Source organism: Crocuta crocuta, unplaced genomic scaffold (assembly GCF_008692635.1).
Source record: "Crocuta crocuta isolate KB4526 unplaced genomic scaffold, BGI_CrCroc_1.0 scaffold75, whole genome shotgun sequence".
Classification (NCBI taxonomy): domain Eukaryota; kingdom Metazoa; phylum Chordata; class Mammalia; order Carnivora; family Hyaenidae; genus Crocuta; species Crocuta crocuta.
The window spans coordinates 661,065-686,450 of NW_027530350.1; the positions used below are offsets into that span (position 1 = coordinate 661,065).

Genomic DNA, 25,386 nt, shown 5'->3' on the forward strand with positions numbered 1-25,386 from the left:
ACATGTTTGTAGTTTTTGAGTACAGTTGTGAAGTGAGTTGAAATAGTAAAATCTCAACCCAAATTAAAAAAATTGTATAAGACTTCCCCCCCGCTTCCCCCAGTTTGCCTGCATTAATAGGCAGTGCTGTATTGATGGGAGGAAGATTGCCATCAGATCAAGTTGTTCTGTCTAAGATATTTTTTAGGATGAAGGGGAGAACTTCGCTCTAAGCTTCCTTGTGTTACTTGATATTGAAGAATTGATTTCTGTCCTATTTGAAATATGCTTCATGTACTCTTTTATTTCAGTAATGAATTTATTTTGGTATTTCCAAAATCATGTAGGGTGAGGATGATAAAAACACAATGGACAAATCAAAACTTAACTCTTTCTAGCCCATACCTTTCATATCTTTTACTTGTTTCTAGAGTGAGATTATGAGGTAGTATTATCCTCATTTTATTGGTAGACAAGGCAAAAGTGGCTTGTCTAAGAGTGCAGAGTCAGCTACCGAGAATCCATTCTACGTGGTTCATTTTAAAGGCTACAATATTTCACTTTGATTTTGTTTCTGGCAAGATTCTGAAGCTTGTTAGGAATGTGGAATGAGAAGGACTAGGATATTAGAGGTGTCTTGTTGGTTCAAAAATGCAATATAAGTCTCTAAGTGTGAAACCTGTATCTTTAAAAAAAGAAAACAGCAACAAACTTTAAATTGTGAAACAGAGCTGAGGCAGCTTTGGGATGTAGAAATACACATAAGAACACTCACCAGCTAAGCTGCCTTGCGAACTCTGCAGTGGGTACTGTTGCCCTTAGATGTGAGATCCTATGCTTCGTAATATCCAGAGTAGTTAAAGTCTTTACAGGCAGACATTTGGGGGCATAATTTGATAGCTATGTTTACTTTATATTTAATTTATATAGAAGGAGTTTTATAGATAGCTCAAAAAAAAAAAAACCACGGACCACTGCTACCTCCTCCATCTGCTGCTCCTGGTACCGTTTGTGAACTTGCTGATACCATTCCTGGGAAGCAGCAGCTGAGGAGACGTTGGTGTTTGTCTTGTCTGAGGAAGAATGCAGGAGGCTGTCAGGACTGAGGATAATATCCTCGGTGTGGCAGTTCAGGGTGTCAGTAGGGTGCAGTTTAACAATAAGAGGAATCACTTTGTCAGCCAATTTTGACAGGGTTTTTCAGTGATCACATTCAGCCAGTCAGTGAAACAGACATGAAGCCACCAGCGATATGTTACGAAACAAGAAGGAGGTATCTGCCCAAAAGAGAAATTGGGTCTTTAGTCCACGATGGTGCTTTTGGAGACAGTGCATTCTTACTTAGAAAAACATCGTTTGGTATCAACACATCTTCACCACTATGATGTGTGTTTTTTCTATTTGAAATGTTTTCTACTTTCCATACATGCTTAAATTTATGGTGCATGGGAGCAGGCATATTTTATAAAAACAAAATGACAACTATGACATGTTTTTATTAACATGATATGGCAGAGAAAAATATCCTGTTGTGTGAAAAATGCTCTTTTACCATTAATGGCATGATCATTCACTTTTTTCCCTTATACCTCAGTAATTTAATTTGTTCTCCCTGTTTAATGAGAACATACTGCATGCCTTACTCAAATGGAGAACATCATTGTTTTTAATTCAATGTTGTAAAACCCAGGAAAATGTTAGACCTTTTATACATGGTTGTCACATGCAGGGAAAAATGGCATTAGGGATGGATAAATTATTCTAAAAGAAATGGATTCTGGATGATTTCTCCTTCAAATCAAAAGTGTTTGTTTTGTATGAAAGAATTCTTTTTTCCTTCTCCTCCTCCTCATGCTTTCATCCTTCTTCATCTTTTCCTTCATGAATAGCTATCTATGTATGTCTTCCTTCTCTCTTCTGTTGACCTGACTACTGGTATTTACCTTATTTTCACACTTGGTAAAGTGGGACCTAATGTATCACAGACAGTTGGTAAACACTGGTTAATGGACTTAAATAGTTTAGATCACCCTTTTAAAATAAGGTGACCATTACTTACTAAAATGGCTATCATTTGTAAAAAAAAAAAACAAAAAACAAAACAAAACCAAGTTGGCAAGTTATTACTCGTGATATGTGAAAAGAATTCTATAGAAGACATTGAGATTTATAAGACCTGATTCTGATTATAATTGCTAAAGAAGTACTAATTATTAAGTAGTAAACTATTGGGTTCAATAAAATAGAGCTCTGAGGAGAGGTACGTACACGTTTTGATTAATGCTCAGTGTTTTGCATTTTTCTCAAAGCTAAGACTCACAATTTCATTTAAAATGTTTTTCTCTGGGGCAGTGGCATTATCAAATAACTGGCTCCCAAGCATATGTTGGGAATTTGGTTTAATTTTGGAACAATTTCACTCTCTGCTCTACAGGAGCTGACCAAACGGGAAGTTGAATACATCGCCCTATCAAGGGACACCACTGAAACTGATCTCAAACAGCGACGAGAGATCCGCGCAGGCACGGCTTTTTACATTGATCAGGCAAGTTCTTATCACACTCCAACACATGAGTGTTTACTCCAGGGCTAGGCAAAATTGATTTTTAAAGTAGAAAGAGAGTAGGTCACATAATAGTGAAAGATAGAGGTACAGTGCTTTCTCCAGGCAGATTTAATTTAGATTTTTGGTTTCCCTGTTCTTAGAAATGCCTTCTGGGTTTAGCACTAAATAAAAAACTGCAGATGAAATTTGTCATTATAAAATGTTACCTAAAGACCAATATGCTGACTTCTTAATTTTTGATTGTTTCCTACTACTTGCATATTAGAAATTTGAATTTTTAAGTAAGAATTGAGATTTTAATACAGGAAATTCTCTAGCACATTTACGAAAGTATTCTCATTCTAAAAGCCAAATAGTTAAAGATGTATTAAACATAGTAAAACTAAATATATACTTCCAGGAACTATAGCTTTGTTTGAGGGGGTGTTTCTTAGGTACAGATTACCAACTAAAATGATATTTTATGACTTTTATAATGAAGCTTATTGTACATTTCTTCAAACACATGGCTTAAAATATTGAATATTGTTCTTCATTAGGAATACATAATAGTAAAAAAGGACAGAGACCTTAAATAAGCAACTCATAGAGGAAAGATTTCAAATGTCCAGTGTATTCATGACAAGATGCTTCTTGATTGCAAAAATAAAAATTAAAATATTAATGAGCTGCTATTTTTCTTTGACTTCTCATATTGGCAAAGATTAAGGAATTTGCTAATGTTTATTATTAATAATGAAGAAGGGATGAAGAAACAGCATTGCTGTTGATGCAATTTTGAAAGAAACTTTGGCAATACCTATTAAAAGAAAAGAAAAATATTTGGACCCAAGAGTTATGTTTCTGGCAATTTTATCTTCTTCCAAATGTTATTCACATAAAGCATGCAAAGTTAGATGCAATGGTATTTATGGTAGCATTGTTTGATATCATAAAACGATAAGTGAAAACTGTAGTAATATTTATTTAAGAAACTAGTTAAACTAGTTAAATAAATAATGGTAAGTAGAATTCTCTATAGCCATTAAAAAGGAAGAGATGAATCTATATAGATTACTATATGTAGTAATAAGAAAGAAGACCAGGATAAAGGATAAAAAATGAAGTTGCAAGACAACATAGATAATGTGATTCTATTTGTGGTAAAAAGAAAAAGAGAAATATATAAATGTGTATGTGTTGGAAATTTCCAGAAGGATGCACAGGAATCAATTAAAAGAGCTGACTTGTGTGGAAATGTGACACAGCATCTGGGGTGGGGCAAGAGAGGAGTTTTTATAGTTCTTTAAATTTGAAGCTTCTCATGAGCACACTATTACTTTATAATTAAAAAGGTATACATTTGACCCTTGAACAATGAAGCAGTTAGGGGTGATGCGTAGTCAAAAATTTGAATATAACTTTTAGGTCCCCAGAACTTAACTACTGATAGCTTGCTGTTGACTAGAAGCCTTACCAATAACCAAGTCAATTAATGTATTTTGTATATTATAAGTATTTTATACTGTATTATTATAATAATTTAAGAAAAAAACAAAATGTTATTAAGAACATCATAAAGAAAACACGTTTATAGTATTGTACTGTGTTGACAAAAATCTGCATATAAGTGGACCCATCCATTTCAGATGTGTTATTCAAGGACCACATGTAACTAAAACAAAAGCAAAAAACACACAGAGTGAAAGAATTTGTGGAGACCAGAATATTCATATCGTCTCATAGATTACTTATTAATTAGAAAAGGAAAAATGTACTTAAAATGGAGAGATTTGGTCATCACCACCTGAAATGATGGTGATCACATTTAGTATCCTAGTGTGAGAAAATCTGAGAGATTCAGGTTTCCAATTAAAAAGTAATCCTTTGTGGGGTGCCTGGGTGGCTTAGTCGGTTAAGCGTCCGACTTTCGCTTGGGTCATGATCTCGCGGTTTGTGGGTTCGAGCCCCGCGTCGGGCTCTGTGCTGACTACCAGCTCAGAGCCTGGAGCCTGTTTCGGAGTCTGTGTCTCCCTCTCTCTCTGACTCCTGCTCACGCTGTCTCTCTTTCTCTCCTAGAAATAAATAAAAATATTTAAAAAAAAAAAGTAATCCTTTGTAGATGAAGCACACAGATACATTTTAAAGAAATCTGTTTTATTCACATAATGCCAAGGTTCACTTTATACATAATTTCTAATTACACATGGGAAAAGATGTACATTTACAATGCCTGCTGCTTTTCTGAACCCAGTGAGGCCAAGAGTGAGGAGCTGGGGAGAGAGCTTAGAAAGCAAGACTACAGCCTAAATAGTGCAGAGGAGATTGGGATGGATTTAATGACACCTAAAGAACTGGCTTTGTTTGGTCGAGTGTAGATTTAAATACATACTTTTTGAATCCTTTTTATATCTGGATTGATTATTGCAATGCAGATAGTGAGGAAGAGAAACTGGGCTTTTATATGGTTATTATTGTAAAGGCACTTTAAGACTTTGTATTTCTTGTAGCATAAGGTGAATTATTTAGATAACACTGTAATATTATACTCTCCCTGCTGTTCTAAAAAGCATATGTTTAGATGATATCTATTTTACAGTTTATAAAATATTTAAAGTGCTATTATAAATGTATGGTGGTCTTTTTTTCTTTATGTTTTCTTGGCAAATCCTTCTTGTTATGATAAAAATTAGTTGTTCAGGATGTAATGCATTGACACCTTCAGAGTCTGTGATCATGATATAGGAACATTGGCCCTTTTCCTAAGTTACTTCAGACTTGAGACTGTATCTGATTTATATTTTTTCTTTTGCCTCTCGATATTCTTTATTATTTGTTCATAATCATATCTTAACAGTTCCTTGCTTATACTCATGTGATCCCATCACACCCAGAATAAAATCCAATCCTTTAACACACCTACAGTACTCTACAGGACCTAATCTTGTCTACCTCAGCTCCTTTCCCTCTTTCTCTTGCTTTCTAGGCTCCTGCTACATGGCCTTGTTTTCTTAAAAATAGATTGAATGCTTTTCAGCCTCAGAGCCTTTGTACTTAATATTTCCTCTGCCTAGTATGATCTCCCAGATCTGTGTATTCCTGCTTCCTCATCATTCAGATTATAAATTGTCAGAACATTTAACTAATCACTGATGATGCTCACCCCCCTTCCACATATACAGTGCTATCCTATTACACAATGTGCTCTTATCTGAATTTACCTAATAATTTCTTTGTTTCCATGATTATTGTCTATATTCTCCCACTAGAATGTAACTTTCTTGCTTAACTCTGACACCTAAAAACTGTCTGGAATATAATTGGCACTTATATTTGATGACAGATTTCTCCTTTGAATAATCATTGTTGTTAAATTTTTAAGTAAATTAAGAATAAATATGTTCTGAGTAAGACCGGGGGCTCGCCAGTGGAAAATATATTTGTTTTTTGACATCTGTTTGGAGTCTTCTGAATGAATAATTCCCATCTGAATTCTAGGTGACATTGCCAATTGATTACCAGCTAGTCATATGTTTCTTAGACTGAAAGATCTTTATTTTATTTAGAAATTTCTTTTATTTAATTAATATTGTTAACCATAATAATAGAACAATAAGAATAGGGANTCTGCCCCTCCCCTGCTCACGCTGTCTCTCACTCTCTCTCCTAGAAATAAATAAAACATTTAAAAAAAAAAGAACAGTAAGAATAATAAATATTCTTAAATTGATGTCTGAGATCAAGGGAGAGGCAGTATCTCCATTCATTCATCAGTAGGTGATGGCTCTAACCTAGATGGGCCAACATAGATGAAAAAATACCTGTGGCCCTCAGGTGGGTGCTGGGAGAGAAGGTTTGGAGTTTCTCTGTGGTTCATGTATGCACATATGACTGATATTCAGGTAATTACTAATTGACATTTCAGCTGGAAATCTTGCCAAAACCCCCGATTCCAGTTGAGGGTCATGACTCTCAACCTCATCACTTATCTTCCTGCAGGATACAAGATGATTGATGATAAAGTAAGAGGTTAAACTGAACTGCTACTCTTGAAGGTTAAAATTAGGTTAATAATTCTATAGTAGGAAATTTGTAAATGCGGGGTGCCTGGGCAGCTCAGTTGGTTAAGCCTTCAACTCTTGATGTCAGCTCAGGTCATGATCTCACGGTTTGTGACTCTCCACTGTCAGTGTGGAGCCTGCTTGGGATTCTCTCTCTTCCTCTCTATTTCTGCCCCTCCCCCGCTCTCTCTTTCTCTCTCTCTCAAAATAAATACATATTAAAGAACAATAATATCAAAAATGCTTTTTATAGGTGTGTGTGTGTGTGTGTGTGTGTGTAGTATTTATTAACAAATATTTATCAAAATGACTCCTTTGTGTCAGGCACTATCTGGGGACAGTGAACAAAAGAAACAAATTCCTGTCATGGAGCTTATGATTTAGTGGGGGAAACAAAAACATAGTAAAGAAGGATGGTATGATAAAGTAAATGCTAAAAGGGCACTGGAAAGAATATAAAAGTTACTTTTCAGGGGCGCCTGGGTGGGTCAGTTAGTTGAGCGTCCAACTCTTGATTTTGGCTCAAGTCATGATCCTAGGGCCATAGGATGGAGCCTCCTGTTGGGCTCTGTGCTGAACATGGAGCCTGCTTAAAATTCTCTCTCTCTCTCTCTCTCTCTCTCTCTCTTTCTCTCTTTCTTTCCTCCTCCCTTCTACCCCTCTCCCCAGCTTGCACATGCTCTCTCCCCCTCTCTAAAATAAAAAATAATAGTCATAAATACAAAATAAAATTATTTTTATCTTCCCCTTCAAGACTGACAATGCAAATGTTTTTTCTTTTTTCAAAAATTTTTAACGTTTATTCAATTTTTGAGAGATAGAGAGTGCAAGTGATAGAGCGGCAGAGAGAGAGGGAGACACAGAATCTGAAGCGGGCTCCAGGCTCCGAGCTGTCAGCACAGAGCCCGAAGTGGGGCTTAAACTCACAAACTGTGATATCATGTCCTGAGCTGAAGTTGGCCGCTTAACCAACTAAGCCACCCAGGTGCCCCAGTGTAAATATTTTCTATATTATTTTCTGTAATTCCTGTATGCATATCTATTTAATTTTTACAAAAGTTGTATGCCATGTGTATAACATTTTATAGTCTGCTTTTTAAAAAATCATATTTTATAAGGAGCATCTTCCTACAACTCAAAAGTATAATTTTTAATTTCCATACAGTATTTCATCAATTAGATGTGCTATTATTTATTGAACATTCTCATTTTATCCACATTCCCACATTGTTGGTAATTTAGGTTCTTTCGAAGTTTTCACTTATGAATAACACTTTGGTAAATATCACTGTATTTATGTCTTGTAATTACTGATTAATTTTTAGGTTTGAATACTAGAAATTACTAATCAGAAGGTCTAGACATCTTCAAGAATGATTCGAGAATAATATTGCCAAATTGTTTTCCAGGAAGCATGTTAGTGGATTCTTGTCAGTATTGGATCTTTCTTTGTATGTATTTTGCCGAATTGGTAGGCTTTAATTTGCATTAAAAATTACAAAGTAGGCTGAATCTTTTTATATGTTTTTTGGCTATTGCTTCTGTAAAACGTCAGTGAATTGAGTGGATCTGGAAAAGGAGAAAGGGACTGATGAAGTAACTTACAGTCTGTCCAGAAAATGTTGCAATTTACAGTATGCTTGTCTATGAAATATTTGCCGAAATGTATCCACTTGTTGATATAAAGGTAATTTGAATATTTTTTATAGAATTGCCTTCCTAAGCACATTATAGATTAAGCTTCCTAAAAAGAATTGGTTAAAGAACAAATAAAAAAATTGTATGGCTGGTATTTTGACACCCATGGAGAAATAAGGAGACTAAAAAATATTTTGGTACCACATTAACTTTCCTTTGCTTCAGAAGATAAAATAACCTGAAAAAAAACCCCTAAATCATTGATATTCTAATCCTTTAAAATTCTGTCACCACAGTTTTTTTCTTACCTTAGTTGTCGACATTCTCTTTATTAATTCTGTTGATTGCCATGTGACTCCAAAGAGCTGGAGTAGAACACTAAGCCATAGAAAATTGCTTTCAGTGCTGAAGTGTGAGCCAATACAAATGAAGCTACAAATAAATTACATTTAGACTTTAATGTCTGGCTGGGAGAAGACACTCAAGATAATTTGGGGAGTAGAAAACCAGAATGGGGAAGTTCATATGATTTCCTTAACTTTGTCTAAGCCAGGAATTCTTTTCACATTAGGATCTTGTTAATTTGTTTGATAGGAAACTACATTTCCATAACATATGATATACATGTTTAACGTTAAGGATAAAAATGCATTTTAAATACTTATGTAATATTAAAAATTTTTTTAATGTTTTCTTTTTTTGAGAGAGAGAGACAGGGCAAAGAGTATGCACACATGTGAGCAAAGGAAGGGCAGAGAGAGGGAGACAGAGGATCTAGAGCAGGTTCCATGCTGGCAGCAGAGAGCCTGATGTGGGGCTCAAATTCATGGAACCACGAGACCATGACCTGAGCTGAAGTCGGATGTTTAACTGACTGAGGCACCCCAACAATTATATAATATTTTAATGTAGTCTCTTCTGTTTTGCCTTATTTCTGATTCTCCTTTCTAATAGAAAAAAATAAGGATTAACCTTTAAATAAGGATTAACTGCTTAAATATTATAGGCCATCAAAAGTAATACCTAATACATTGAGTAGCAGCGCCTTTGATCAGAAAATACGATTTTCTACAGAAACAAGGCTATTGAAAGTGGCTGAACTCTGTTATTGCACTAGACCCTTGCAACCCTTTGAACCATATGTTAATATGTTCTTTTTAAAAATTTTTAAATTATTTATTTCTTAACTGACTGAGCCACTCAGGTGCCCAATTTTTTACTTATTTCTGAGAGAGACAGAGACAGCGTGAGAATGGGAGGGTCAGAGACAGAGGGAGATACAGACTCTGAAACAGGCTCCAGGCTCTGAGCTGTCAGTCAGCACAGAGCCCAACGCGGGGCTCAAACCCACGAACTGCGAGATCATGACCTGAGCCGAAGTCAGATGCTCAACCGACTGAGCCACCCAGGCTCCCCTGTGATAATATGTTCTAATTGTCCGTTGGATAGTTGGAGAAGGTCTCTCTATGTTTACTCTGGCCTCTGTGTTAGTTAGAACTCAGGCCTCTGCTCCTTACGATGTTGCCATCTTGCTCAAGCCAACTCTTATGTGCTCATATGATGTTAACTGCTTGGCAGATTTATCTAATTCATTAAAAAGAGCAAGGCACATAATGTAACTCTCTAACTATACTGGAATTTAAAATAAAAAATAAAAAATCAAGGCATAAAAACAACTTTTATTGAGACCTCTGTTCTTCATGTGGCTGCATGAATCCTCAAAACATCCTTTGGAGGGAGATGACTTCCCCGTCTTCTAAGTAAAGCACCTGAGTCTTAGAGGGCCATGGTCATACAACTGATAAATAGGTGAGATTTGAGCCAGGATCTGTCCAGTTCCAAAGTTTAGGTTCTTTTGTACCATATACTGTTTTCCAGAAAGAACGATGATGATGATGATGATAATGGCCACAAGGGCTGCAAGGATGATAGTATTGCTGGTAATAACAACTAATCGTTTTGTGAAGGTTTACTGTGAGCCAGAGGTTATCTTGGTTAATCTTCACCATAATCTGTGAAATAAGAACCATAAATAGTATAGCTTTAGAAAGAAATGGAGGCTCAGAGAGGTAAAGGCTAAATTACCCACAGCTTGTAAATGGCAGAACAATGAAAAATCAATCTGATCCCATTCTGAGATTTTAAAATAAATAAGTTAAAATGTAATTATTTTCCTTTTTCTTTGGCTTCATCAGTGCTGTTACACTGTAGCCATTCTGAGTCATTTGAAACTCTTTGGAATCTATATTCATTAAATCATAGCTATATTAATAATAACTTCTATTTATAGATTTGATCGCTTTAATTTTTTTTTTCCAGTACTGCTTTCTTTCATAAATAGTGACATTTTGCAATACCCATTGAGGGTATTCTCATTTAGTAAATGAGGACACAGACCTCCAGATTAATTGCTTGCCTAAGGTCTTTTATCAAATCAGAAGCAAATCTAGAACAGGGGCTTAGACAGTTTTTGATTTTTAGGTCATACAGCCTCTTTGATCTTGAAACCCTTCATGCCTACATGTTGGGTTGTTTAAAGCTGTGATATAAGGTGGTTTGTCCAGAAGGATTCTTGCTGCATTTTTCTGATTTCTCTTTGAGGAAATTAGGTCTCTGGAAGTTCTATAGCTTGAAGGACAAGAAAGGATTCTGATGGTTGATGTAATTTCTACTTTCAGTAAAGATCACAAGTATTCATTCCACATAAAATATGTATGCGTTGCTCCTTTTTTTTTTAAGATTTTAAGAGAAAAAGTATGCCACAATTATTTTATTTAAAAATCTGTATAGAAAAATTTTGAAATATGTAGCCTAAATCTCTCCTGCTGACAGTTTAACTTGTTCTGTTCTCTTCTTATAACAAGTGTGGGCATAGATAACTATTATCCTTCATATAAAAATTCTTCCTAAACTTACATAACAGCATCTTTTAACTGAGCCGTTACATTTTTACTCCATAAACACTGAAAGCCCTCTGTGAGCCACTTCTGCACCAGTATAACATAAAAGGCAGGGTTCTCACCCCCTGAGGACCTGAGAATCTTGCTGGGGAGATGAAGCAGGCATGTGGGAGAACCCGGAAAACTTCAGCATTGTGATTCCTCACATATGTGCTGAGCAAACAGGGCAAAGAGGGCATCAGTGTGAGGAGGGTAAGATGTTTGGGTCTCTGTTGGGCACAAAATTTATAAAAAAAATTTTTTTTCCTTCAGCATCTCCAATTAAATTTGAGACTTACAGCATGTACAACTATTACTTAATGGATTTATTTTGTAGTTGTTTTTAACATGCTTCTTTACAGATGTGATGAGACTGTATTAGTAAAGTTTGACAGTCCTGATTAAAGGATTTTCATCATTCTACAGACTCTTAAGGAAGACTAGAGGAAGCAAAATGATACTGAATTAGTGACTAGTATAATTTCTGTAAATTCAGTGATTCATATTTTATTACTAAAGTACATCTTCATAAGATTTTCTTCTTTTAGCCAGTGTTCTTGCCTACATTAAAAAAAGTTTAATTTACATATACATACTGGGTCTATTACCCTGTAACCACAGGGCAGTTGAGAAGAAAGTTAAAAAGCTTGGGTGATCCTTTGCATGATAATTTTTTTTCTTTTTCTTTTTTTCAAAAGAAGAAACACTCATACATTTATACTCCTCTTGTTATAGTCCTGTCTTCGGATCCAGTTGAACCGTAAAGAATCCGTTCTCATTGCTGCCTAAATTGCGTGTAAACTAAGTAAATAATTTAACATTGAGTTAACAAGAAAAAAGCTTAGAAGGATTTTTAAAAATAATATTCTTAATAAAGTTGAGATAAGTTGTGTGATCATAGTTCTTCTTGTTGAAATAGAATTTACAGATGGCATGATTCATTCTCTCACTTCCAGCAGGTAAAATCCCATCTTCTTTAGGATGACTGAGAAATGAGATATGGTACCTGTTCCATTTGTCTCTTTTATTTATTTATTTATTTTTTATTATTTGGCCTCATTTATATCTGTTTATAAATTTTTTTTTTAATAGTTTATTGTCAAATTAGTTTCCACATAACACTCANATTATTTATTATTTTTTTTTTAATTATTTGGCCTCATTTATATCTGTTTATAAATTTTTTTTTAATAGTTTATTGTCAAATTAGTTTCCACATAACACTCAGTGCTCATCCCCACAAGTGTCCTCCTCCATGCCCATCCCCCCCTCCCCCCACATCCATCAGTCCTCAGTTTTTGTCAGCATTCAAAAGTCTCTCATGGTTTGCCTCTCTCCCTTTCCCCCACCATTTCCGCCCTTCTTCTCCCCCTTGTTCCTCCATCAAGTTCCTCCCAATCCTCCTATACGTGCAAACATATGATATTTGTCCTTCTCTGCCTGACTTATTTGTCTCTTTTAGTAAAGTGAACAGGAAGCGAATGAAGGCTCCCGTTGGGATGCTGGCATTGTGGATGGGAAAGGTGATGGATGCATGAGATATTTAGAGGTTACACTTATATTGTTTGAGAAATGAGAAGTAATAAATTCTGTATGTCGGGAGAATCAGTGAAATTTTAATTGAAAAAGACATCAGGAAGAAGGCCTGATTTAGGAAAGAGGTCATGATTTGATTCAGCATGTTAAGTTGAACACCTGTATGTAGATGTTAAAAAAATATGTGGAAATAGGAGTACAGAACTCAGGAGGAAGGTTAGGGTCTCACAGTATATTTCTCAAGATAATGAAATAAAGAAAATGAAAAAAATGTTACCTATTGTTGTTGTTGCTATTTAGTTAATATAGCACATAACACAGCATTTGCCATATAATGGGTACTCAGTGAGTGAATGAGGATTTGTGGGAGTAGGTTAGATCTTTGCCAGTGAAATAACAAGTGAGAAAAGATGAGGGGAGAAGGTTAAGAGTAGAGTCTTGGNAACCTACTTGGTAAATGTCCAAGAAAGAAGATGAAGCATAAGAGAGGCTCAAGGGAAGAGGGTTGGAGAAAAGGAGAACATGGGTATCAAGAAAATACCTGAGTTTTGGCTGTTTGATTTTTGGTGCTTGCAAGTGAACAGTTTCAGTAAAATAAGGGTAATGGAGGGTTATTAGAGGCAGTGTGTATGTGGACTATTTTTCAAGGGGCTTGAAGATAAAGAGAGGATCTTAAGAGGTATCAGGAGACTAGATTTTATTCAAATACAGACAGGTTTGTAGAAGAGAAGGAATTTGAAGATGCAGTTAAGAGATCATATAGTTGGTAGAAGATTTTGGAGGAGGTGGAAGGGGCTGCCATTAAACTCCAGGTAGATAGAGTTAGTCTTAGAGGGGTGGGAGGAGTGGTTGTCAGAGAAATCAGAGTAGAGTAGAAAGATGAAGATGCAGAGGGGCTGTATGATGGAGTGAAGAAAAATAATGGAATCTCAATTCAGAAGACTTTAATCATCATGAGAAAGTACTGGACAAAATCATGTGAAAGAGTTGAAAAAGACTGGTAGCTTGGCTTGGCAATAACTTGTATAGGAAATGAAGGAAATTCTTTTTAAATAGTAGTGAGGATTTAGCTGAGGTTGACCAATGTGAGTTTGTAGTGGCCTCTCCTCACATTTTATCACAGATTTGTAATAGAGCTGATAGGAGCACATGTTCCATCTCTAGAACATTGTCATTGTCTTCCCCAAATCATCCCATGGACTTATGAATTAAGGACTTTTAAAACAAGGTTCTTAAAAGAAGAGGCTTATTTACTTGGGGTTTAGTAATGAGGTAAGAAATGGCATAGTCCTCTTATTCTCTTTCCTTTATTCCTTAGTCCTAGAAGGGAGTTATAGCTTTTTCAGTGTATAACATATTGTGGACCTTTCTATAGATTAGTAAAGATAGGGCTAAATCATTATTTTTGATAGCTGTATGGTAGTCCATCCTACTGATTTATTAAAGTATATTTTGCCAAGCCTCTAGATTGGCATTTAGAGTTTTTTTGTTTTTGTTTTTTGGGGTTTTTTTTGGCAATAATAAAATTGTTTTCATGTATCAGTGCATGTTTTCCTGACTATTCCATAGGATAAAGTCCTTGAAATAGAATTGCTGGATTTAATGAACATACCCATTTACATTTTTTAAAATATTGTGCCAAATCAGTCTCCATAAGGTCATTTTGCACATAGATCAACCACGAATGAGAATGCCAGTTTCCTCTTAACCCTACCAACACTGGGTATTATTCTTTTTAAATCTTTGCCAGTTCAAAGTTCTAAAAACATTTTGTTTTACCCTGTAGCTCTTTGTTAACCAATGAAATTGAAAATATTTTATTATAGTGCTCATTTGCATTTTATAGTGATATTCATTTTCTTAATCTGAAAAATTCTTCTTATATTAAACATATTTATTTGGCATTTGTTATATGTATTGCAAACATTTCTTCCAAGTTTTCAGTCTGTGTTTTAATTTTTTTGTTTCCTATATGGAAAAATTTGTATGTAATAATTCTGTCTTTCCTTATCGGTAGAATTAGCAGAAAGAATTTCTCTACTTCAGGATTATTTAAAAAGTCACATATTGGGGCACCTGGGTGGCTCAGACAGTTAAGCGTCCAGCTTCAGCTCAGGTCATGATCTCACAGTCCATGGGTTCCAGCCCTGTATTGGGCTCTGTACTGACAGCTCAGAGCCTGGAGCCTGCTTCAGATTCTGTGTCTCCCTCTCTCTCTGCCCTTCCCCCACTTGCACTTTGTCTCTCTCTCTCTCAAAAATAAATTAACACTAAAAATTTTTTTTTAAGTCACATATTTTCATACAGTAATTATATGGTTTTACTTTTACCATTAACTTTTTAAATTCATTTGGATTTCTTTTCTAAATTCCTAATTTCCACTATTTTGAAATGCCATTTTTCTCATATATTAAAATCTTTAAGAATTTTCATTAACTAGTCTTTATACATAGAAAAGGTAGTCCGCTTGATCANTCCCTTATTCTCTTTTCCCAGTGTTTCTTGTCCACACATTAAATTTCTACATATACTACAGCATACCATTGTGTTCTGTTCTGTTCATTTGCCTATCCATTTTTTCCATCTATTTTTTAATTTAAAATCCCCCCTTTATTGTTCTTCTTTTACAGACCTTCCTGGAAATGTTTCTAATGAATTATTTATTAAGGGGAAGTGAGAGACATTTAGAAGGCACTGTCAGAAATTGGATCCTTGCCTGATTGGGTTTTCTTACATTAATATTTAGTTGGAGGAAGAAAGAACTTAGGTAATTTTTTTACCTAAGTAAAATAAAAAACAATAATTTTGTAAGTAAAACAAACCAAAAAAGACGCTTAAACTAGAGTTTGTTAAATTTTCAAACCAATTTATCAAGAAGTGTCAGTTACTAATTACATCACAAAGGGATCATAGTACAATAATGGGTTATGTTGGACTATCTCTTTTTCTAGATAAATTTAGACAAAAGACTAGTTCACTCCTACTCAGTTTCAGAGATTTCTTTAATTTGACAGTGTACTACCACTATGGTTTGTAGTAGTAGTCATGGCACGTCTGACTCCAAATGTATGGGTTTTCTGCAGCAAGCAGTTCTCCAATTCTCTATAGACATGAATGGAGTATTCCATAATTTAAGTCAATTCTGACACTAACTACCTGGTGTTAACACAAACCCCACAGGTTAGGAGTCAGTCCAAGACTGGCCCCATTTCAAGAAGCCAGTCACAAGTTTGAGCCGTCCATACTTCTGACTGTCTGGCTGTTTGTAGGGATTCTCACAACCCCTCCTCCAGTTTAATAATTTGCTAGAATGGCTCATAGGACTTAGGGAAACACTTTACTTCTATTTACTGGTTTTTTATAAAGGATATAATAAAGAATATAAATGAACAGCCAGATTAAGAGATACATCAGATGAGGACAGGAAGGGTCTCAATGTAAGAGCGTCTGTCTCTGTGGCATTTGAGGTGTGCCACCCCCTGATGTGTGGATGTGTTCACCAGCCTGAAAGCTCTCCACATCTTATTGTGTAGGGCTTTTGAGGGGGTTCCAATACATACACATGAGTCATTAAATAAATCATTGGCCACTGGCGATTAATTTAGTCTTGCCTCTCTGGGGCTGGGGCCTAAAGTTCTAGCTCAAACCATATGGTAGGTTCTTCTGGCAACCGGCCCCAAACCTGAAGCTATTTAGGAGCCAGTCAAGACCTTCCCCATTTGCATAAACTCACATATGTTTGAAGAGGTTTATTTTGAATAAAAAAAAGATTCTCCTCTCATCCCTATCACTCAGTAAATACCAAAGGAGTTCTGCAGCGGGAACTGGGGATGAAAAGCAAATATATATTTCTTATTATGTCACAATTGATTTGAAAGACAATATTAATTTGGGGAAATGTGATTGTAGTTACTCTAGAAGTCTTTAGGGCACTACTGGAGAGTCACATAAACTTTGAGTTGAATGGAGTCACTTGTGTGTGTATAAATGTATTCTGCAGATTTTGTTTTTCTAAATAGGCACACAACAAATTCTTTTTTTTGTTTGTTTTTATATTTCTTTCTGAGAGAGAGAGACAGACAGACAGTGTGAGAAGGGGAGGGTCAGAGAGAGAGGGAGATACAGAATCTGAGACAGGCTCCAGGCTCTGAGCTAGCTGTCATGTGAGCACAGAGCCCAACACAGGGCTTGAACCCATGAACCGTGAGATCATGACCTGAGCCAAAGTCGGACGCTTAACCGACTGAGCCACCCAGGTGCCCCAGCACACAACAGATTCTAAGGCCTAGTAAAACTAGACTCTGAAGTTACTAATCATCTGCGTTTGCATTATGTGTTAACCTCTTCTTCATCTACTCTGTTTCTCCATCACTTAAGGACAGGTTAAAATTTTAGCATTGCCGTTTTCAAGCTGTATAACCTCTCTTCAGTTGAACAATTGTGCAAGATACTGTGTACTTTAATATTTTTTTTTAATGATTGTTTATTTTTGAGAGAGAGAAAGAGACAGAGCGTGAACAGGAGAGGGGCAGAGAGAGAGGGAGACACAGAATCTGAAGCAGACTCCAGGTTCTGAGCTGTCAGCACAGAGCCTGACATGGGGCTGGAACTCACAAACCCTGAGATCATGACCTGAGCAGAAGTCCAGTGCTTAACTGACTGAGCCACCCAGGCACCCCAATATTGTATACTTTAGAGGACTGTCATAAGGATTAAATTAAATAACATAAGTGGAAGAACTTGATACATACATGCCAGTTATTACTCTGTAGACCCTATTACTTTCCCTCTCAGTAGTTGGATCAAACTATCTCCAACATTAAGTACCAACTTTTTCAGTTTTATTTCAATAATTATGCACTCTATTTTTCTGTCCTTCTCTACGAGCTCTTCCTCATCACCATTTGAACAAGCTCAATTTTTTAGTTCATTAAAAAAAAAAAAAAGGCCACCATCACCCACACTGTCCGGAGCTCAGTCGCCCTTCCTGGCAGCAGCAGGCCTCTCCCTTCTTTTCACGGCCAGTCATTTTGTAGAATGTTGCTCAACTTGGGCTTGTCTTGTGTTTCCTCATGAGTTGATTGAGATCATACATTTTTAGTAAGAATATTGTAGAAGTGAGGCTGTGTCCCTCTCAAGGCATTATATTAAAAATGTAGTACGTGAAATTGATACATCTCTTTAGTGGTACTGTTACTTTTGATCACTCGGTTAAGGTGGTAACTACTAGGTTCCTCCACTGTTGTGTTATTTTTCCCTTTGTCTTTTTGAGTCTCTACAAATACTCCTTTTCTCATCATACTTTCACCCACTGAGTTTACTATCCATTGATGATTCTTGTTTCCAATAGTTATTGTTATGGTGATTTTCTATCAGTTTTTAATAGTAGAGGTTCTTAACTTGAAGTTTGCATGGTATACATATTTTACTCGTGCATTTTACTCAGAGAAGAGGTACAGCATTTGTCAGGTTTCCAAGAGGTCATTAAGTCGTATCATCTTTTTCCATCTGTCACTACTCTCTCAACTTTATGATCACAGCACCTATATCCATTAGAGTAGATGAAAGGAATTCCTTATGTATTTGGCTTCTGTTTCTGGTCTTTCCAAATCTGTCTGAAAAGACTCTAAGGATAACAAACCAAAATATACCTGAGGTGAATAAAAGCAGTATTTGTTATTGTCCTATGTTGTCTAGACTGTCTTCCCTGGCCCACAATTGGGAAACCATTAAATTTTGATATCTGTATTTCTAGTTTTATATCAAAGAACATGTGTTTTCATCTTTATGAAGTTTTTAAAAGTCGAATACAGAATTCAGTCTGTCTTGTAACAAAGATCGATAAAACTGTTTAGAATGTTTTAAAGAATATTGCCACAGGTTTTGATGACTTAATTGTAATTGTTTCTCTTTTATTACAGGCTATGCCTTCTTGGAGTAAATAGATTCTCATGAAGGAAAGCTTAATTGAGACCTTAGCTGAAAACTGAATTTTTATAAGAAGTAGTTTATGTTTTTATTTTTAATTCCTCAGAAACCATTTCTATGGCTTTGTCTTTTATACAGCTGGCAAAAATGAGATTCTTATAGTTTTGTTTTTTAGGAAATACTATATCACTTATATGCATGCCTTTTTTTAAAATAAAGGTATTACCACAAGATGGCTAGTTTGGTAGAAGAGAATTAAAATATATGTAATAATGATAGATTTGAAGGATAATGCGTGAATTTGTCTTATTTTTTTTAACGGGATGATCATGTTGAGTCTAATGTTTTCATAATAGTTTATATTTTTAAAAATACATAAATATCTGAAATAAACTAAATTCTACAATGCAGTGTGAAATTCAACATTGTATTGAAATAATACTTGATTGAACAATGTCTATTTTCTTCTCCACACTTGGAAAGTCAATGCTTTGCTGTTTGAGAAATTTCTTAGGAAATTTCTTGAGGAGCTTGGACTTAGTAGAGAGGAGATATGGGAGGTAATTGGGCCCTGAACTAAAGAGGTGGTAGAAGGGATGAGTTCAAGAAATATTAAAGAAGTTAAATCATCAAGACATGGTGATAAATTGAATGTAGGAGATGAGATAGGAATCAGAGATCCTGGCATGGGTGAATGGTCTTCCTACCTTAAAGACAAAGTATAAGAGGAAGAGCAGGTGTGGGGGAAAAGATGATGTATTCAGTGTTGCACACGGGAGCCTGAGGTGAGCTTGTGGAGTCTGGTTAGAGACATCCATGTGATAGAACTGTGGTTGAGCTTGGAGGAGCTCAAGATTAGGGAATGATCTGCATCTAGGTGGTTGGAACTTTGTCATTGAGCAAGATTACTCAGGCCAGACCTCATAGAGGAAGAAGAGCTGTGAGTTAAAGATGTGATTCTTGCATTACCTACATGGAATGGGCAGGCAGAAAAAAACAGTTTTTTTGTTTTTTTTTTTATGAGAACGCAGTGCCATGGATGCTAAAGAAGGAGACTTTTAAGGAGAGAGTGAGAACATAAACTTAGCACATTAATCCTCTGCCTGTTGTTGAATGAGCAGGAGAAATGTCATTGAGGTTTTCTTTTTCTTAAACAAGATTTTCATGGATTTTGACCCAAAAGTAGTTTTTTTTCTATTTGTTCAGGATTTATCAATTAAAGAAAGATACTTTTTTCACATCTTTAGTACCTTTTTTGTATTATAGTTTTCTTGTCTCTTACATTTGGGACACACTTTATTTCCTATTTTTCTCTATTACTAATTTTTAAAAATTTTACATGGAAGATTTATAGGACTATGGTTATAACCAGTGTGCCGTAAAACCTGACTCTTTTTCTGTTTTGGTAAGTTTGTAATGTTGTCAGCACTGAACATTAGACTAAAGCTGATATCATTTCGATGGCGACTCTTGTTTAAAGCTCACAATCCCCATGAATGCTCACCTAGCTTATTTGATCCTCACAAGAAGCTTGGGAGATAGATAGACCAGATTGTAATCTTCATTTCTTTGTTCTAGTTAAGGAGTCTATTTTCTTGTTTAATTATGTGGCTGATTCAAAGACAGCTCGTAGTTTTCTGTTTCACCGGCCATATGTCTAAAATGTTGCAGCTGAAAGGAACCTCGGAGATCATTTCTTCCCATCTCTTAATTTTAGAACTAGTGAAACAGGCCTAAAGAGAGAATCACTTGCCTAATATCACATCAGCAGATAAAGCAAAATCAAATTCTGGAACCCAGCTTTCCTGATTTCCTGATCCGTATAATAAGGACCACAAGTTTAATTTGCATTACAAGTAAAATTAGGCCGTGCTCTGGTATCTTCAATATGTTCACGTTGCTTTTATTTTTTGGAAATAGTGTGCAGTTCGTGCAGCCACAGAAGGCAGAACTCTCGTTTTGGAAGGCTTGGAAAAGGCAGAGAGGAATGTTCTGCCTGTTTTGAACAACTTGCTGGAAAATAGGGAGATGCAGCTTGAAGATGGACGCTTCCTAATGTCTGCAGAGCGTTATGACAAACTTCTCCAAGTAAGAAATGAAAAATCTGGCTCCCTTATCTTTGCTATTGAGCTATGGATGGTGCTATTTGTTTTATAAGACATGACTGTATCAGAATGAGGACAGTGTTCAAGTGGCTCATAGCTGTGGTGAATCGCTGCAGGTAGGTCATGAGTTTGCAGTTTCACAAGGTTCTTCAGTTTGCAGATCATATTAGAAAACCTCTCAGGGTTTTACTTTTCTTTCCCCCCATGTAATAACTATGTTTTTCTTTTTTCCCCTCCTTTTAATTCTCTCTTCTGTTTCTCCCTCCTTTCCTATCTTTCTTTTCTGTCAACAACTATGTACTGAAAGTCTAATGGCTTCTAGACAGTGCTGGGAAGACACAGCTGAATATAGTGTAGTTCTTGGCCTCCAGAAGCTCAAAATCCAGGAGATATTGACAGAAATGAATATAATATTTGAAAGATACCCTGATGGTCCAAGCTATCCGTATCTGATGCCTGGGTTATTGTAAGAGCCTCTGAAAAACCCCGATTCCATTCTGGCTGCCCCACAGCAGTCAGTGATCACTTTAAAACATGGGACAGATTAGGTCAGACCTCTGTTCTAAACCTTCTCCTCAGTATAAGACCCAAAGTTTTACAGTGGAAAATAGGTTCTTGTCAGATCTGGGCTCTTACTGCCTCTTTGGGCTTATCACCTGCTATCTTTTTTTATTCCATCCCAGCTGATAGTATTCTCTTTACTAAAACTTAAACCTGCTGGGTAGGCATTTTATTAGTAGTGCTTTGCAAGTCATTTTGCTCTTCCAGAATGGTTTTTCCCCAGATTATCTGCCTGACTGCTCACTTCTATACACCTTCAGGTCCTTGTTCAAATGTTACGTTATTGATGAAGCCTGCTCTCACCTCCTGTTTGACATGGCATCGTCCTCTCTGCCCCCATGCTCCCTGACCCTGCTCTATTTTTTGCCGTAGTCTTCTAACATCCTATGTGATTTACTGACTTGCTATGTTTTTAGGTCATTCGCTGCCTCCCTCTACTAGTTTGCACTTTCACTAGGAGAGGGCTTTTTGTCACTGATACTATCTCTAGCTCATAGAACAATGCCTGGCACTTGGTGGGTGCTCAATAACTATTTGTTGAGTGAATGAATAAGTACAATAAAATCTTTAAATACTGTGATGCCAGTTGATACATAGAGGGCAACAACAAGAGAGTGTGAGGCCCTTCAAAGGCTTTGGAGAAGGGCTTCATGTGATGTCACAAAAGGACAAGAAAGGGCTCATAAAACCCTTGCTCTAACCGAGAGCTCTGCCTCTGTATTCTGTAACTTAGACACCTGTGCTGTGATGTGTGAAATACATATATCCTAATTTTATTGTCCCAAGTTGGCCACAGATTACTCAAGAGCAGAATCTGTGTCTTCTGTTTCTTCTCGATACTGCTGATACAAGCCCAGGACACACTGGGCACTAAATAATGCATGTTGACACCCCAAGGTCTGATTGATCTGATGCTTCATGGCTGGCAGGATCAGAAATATCTTTCTGATTTCCACTGTGCAAGTCTGTTTTCTCAGAAACCTGTCACGCTACCCTTTTAGCTCTCTGTTTCTTTACTGTTTATGGGAGTTTCTAGATGCTGTTTTCATTGTGCGGTACATAGTTGTCTTGTTTTGGACCTCTATATGAAGATGACATTATACTAATATGATTAGAGGGGATAATTGAGGATTTAATTGGTAAGAAAAGTTGAATTTATTTATTCACATTGTTATAGTTAATTTACTAAGAGAGTATTATTTATTTAAATTTGTTTTAAATTTTAGTTAATACTTTATAAATAAAATGTCTTTAAATAAACATAAGAATATTAATTTATATTTATTACTTTTAAAGTACGTAGATGTTGATGTTATGCAGAACATTTTCTCTTTAGATACTTTCTAATTATAAAAGAACTATTATTTGCCCCTGTATAGTTATTTGCCATTTTTAATAGATTTTTAAAAAAACGTTTGTTTTCGAGAGGGAGAGCGCCCAGGAGCAAGCAGGGGAGGGGCAGAGAGATAGAGAATCTCAAGCAGGCTCTGCGCTATCAGAGGTTCAAGCTCATGAACCATCATCATGACCTGAGCCGAAATCAAGAATCAGGTGCTTAATCGTGCACCCTGTTATTTGCCATTTTTAGTAAATGACTTAGAATTTAGTAAATTTTTCCATATTTAGATGTGGAATTTTTCTTAAGTATAGATAGAAGTTATTTCACAATAAGAAATTTGATACATTCTTTGTGTTAGAATTTTTGCCGAGTTATTGAACATCTTACTTTGAGTAAGAATTTGAGATGTGGGGTCTAGAGGGTTTTAGTACACAAGGAGTGCCTGTTATTTTTGAGAAAGATGTACTACATTGTTTTTCCCAATGTAAATATCAGTATAAATACATAATTTTCATTGATAATTATTATTTCTATATTTATAGAGTCTGTCTCACAAGAACCTCGTAGAATATAGGCAAGATCCCTTCACAGGACATCATCACCTTAAGACAATTTCTATGATAAAAGGATTTCATCACCATAATTTAAGTCCCACTTATTTCCAGCTAGATTCAATATACTAAATTTAAATATCTTGAAATGTTAATGGTTTCATAGAAGTGTTTGTAGTAGAATTTTGTTATTATGGAAACAGACATATCAGTGTGTATAAATTTCATTTATATACTGATTATTATTTTTGGGTAAGTGGAAGATAAAAATATTCAGCTCTCTGAAGATTGTACTCTTGGTTTTTCAGACAGGCTAGATCCAGAGTCTTGTTTTCTAGCGCATGTGACATAGTGTCACTGTTCGTCCTGTTTATTAAATGTGGGATCATACGTTTGGTTATGCCTGAAATAATTATGTCCTTAAATTATTTCATGCAGTCAACAGACATTTGTCCTATTATGTTTAAGAGGTAATAAGACCTCTAAGGGCTTGGATCCAGCATGAGGTGACAATGAGCAGAAGTCAGTGCCCACATGCATAATGGTAGAAGTTTGCATTGGATACAGTGGAGGGGTACAAAAATGATTCTAATGGAGGGAGGGGTTAGAAAGAGGCCCATTTTAGTGACAGTGTTCCTTGTGCTGAGCTTTAAATGATACTTGTGTTTCTGCTGTGCGAGTGGAAAGGCATTCCAAGCGAATGGGGCAGAGTTGGTGAAGCAGCATGGTGTGTCTGGAGAGCCACCATTGTGAGATGGGGCTGGAGCACAAGGGCGGGGAAGGTGGGCTGAGGGGCAGGTATGCAGCCGTTGACGAGAGTAGGAGGCTCATCTGACTCCACCAGGAAAGTCCTTGAGTGTCACTTTAAGAGTTTCTACACTGTCATATGGCTGCACCCCCTTGAAGATATACTGAAAGTTGAGACCTGTCTCTCAGAATGTATGTGTGCACTTCATATAAACCTTGTAAGCTCCTACAGTGAAGAGCCACTGATAGGGTCGGGCAGGGAAGCAAGGAATGACATCTCACAGGTGCCTACTGTGGACCAGTTGCTTTCACATACACTATAGACTCTACTCTTCATAATGGCCATAGTAATGTTGGTGATATTATTCCCACTTTATGGATAACAAAGCTGAGGGTCAGAGGGTATAATAACATGCTCTTGCTCACTTCACTAGAGTTTATGCTGAGCGCTAGAGCCACAATTTATAACTCCAAACTCTGTAATGTTTCCAGTCTCAACTCCAAAATATGCTAGTTGCTGGACCATGGGCGAGTTATAGAATTCCTTTGAACATCAGTTTGTTCATCCATAAAAAGGAATTAAATGTTTATTTGCATTCTGGTTAAAGTTAAATGAGTAAAATTCTTTGAAAGTACTTACTTACTATGTAGTGAGTTTTCAGTACATGTTAGTTGTTACTATTGATATGCCTTGGCAGAAATGTACCCATAAATGTAATTGTCTATTTGAGGTCCACAGGGTAGTCTCTTCTCTGCCAGTGAGCAGTCAGTCCATCTAGGACTACCTTTTTACATTCTCTGGTCTGAACCAGTATATTTTCTGATTCTCTTCACTTAGTTTGTCTGTGACTACAGCTTAGAGATCTGATCCACATTTTTCTTCGTTCCTTGATGTGTTAGCTACTTCTCTGTTCAACACCAGTCTTCATGTTGTAAATCTTCCCTGGCACCCTCCTCCTGAATTGACTTTGCTTCCTTCCTTGATGGTTTGGTTTTGAGGTTGTTCTGAAATACAATTTACTCAACAATCAGGGCCTAAATTCCTTAGCCTGGCAGCTCTTACTATTGTAATTTGCATTGTTGATGCTGTGAGTTTCCATCTCTTTGTTTTAGGATCATACCAAAGCAGAGTTGGATGCTTGGAAGCTTGTTCGAGTTAGTGAAAATTTCCGAGTCATTGCGTTGGGTTTGCCAGTGCCTAAGTACTCCGGGAATCCCTTAGACCCCCCTCTCCGTTCTCGATTTCAGGCCAGAGATATTTATTATCTACCCTTTAAGGTAAGTGCTAACAAGAATAATTTAGTTTTTAAACAGATTGTCTATTTACATTTGGTTAGTATAAAAATGTTACTATGTTTGTATGTCCCTCTCAGTAGTTAATGGAGACAAAAGACATAGGGTAAAGAAAATCTCTGGAAATTTAGAAATTTATTGGGGCATTACTTATCTGATGGATT

At 36.2% G+C, this 25,386-nt stretch overlaps 1 protein-coding gene across 1 annotated transcript in view; it reads left to right on the forward strand.

Moving 5' to 3' along the window:
* Positions 1-25,386, forward strand: part of VWA8 (von Willebrand factor A domain containing 8) — a 357,898-nt gene that overhangs the window by 40,250 nt on the left and 292,262 nt on the right. Inside the window, exons 5-7 of the mRNA XM_077765686.1 lie at positions 2,414-2,524; positions 20,547-20,714; positions 25,043-25,207. Of these exons, the coding sequence (XP_077621812.1) occupies positions 2,414-2,524; positions 20,547-20,714; positions 25,043-25,207 (444 nt within the window). The remainder of the gene's footprint in view (positions 1-2,413; positions 2,525-20,546; positions 20,715-25,042; positions 25,208-25,386) is intronic.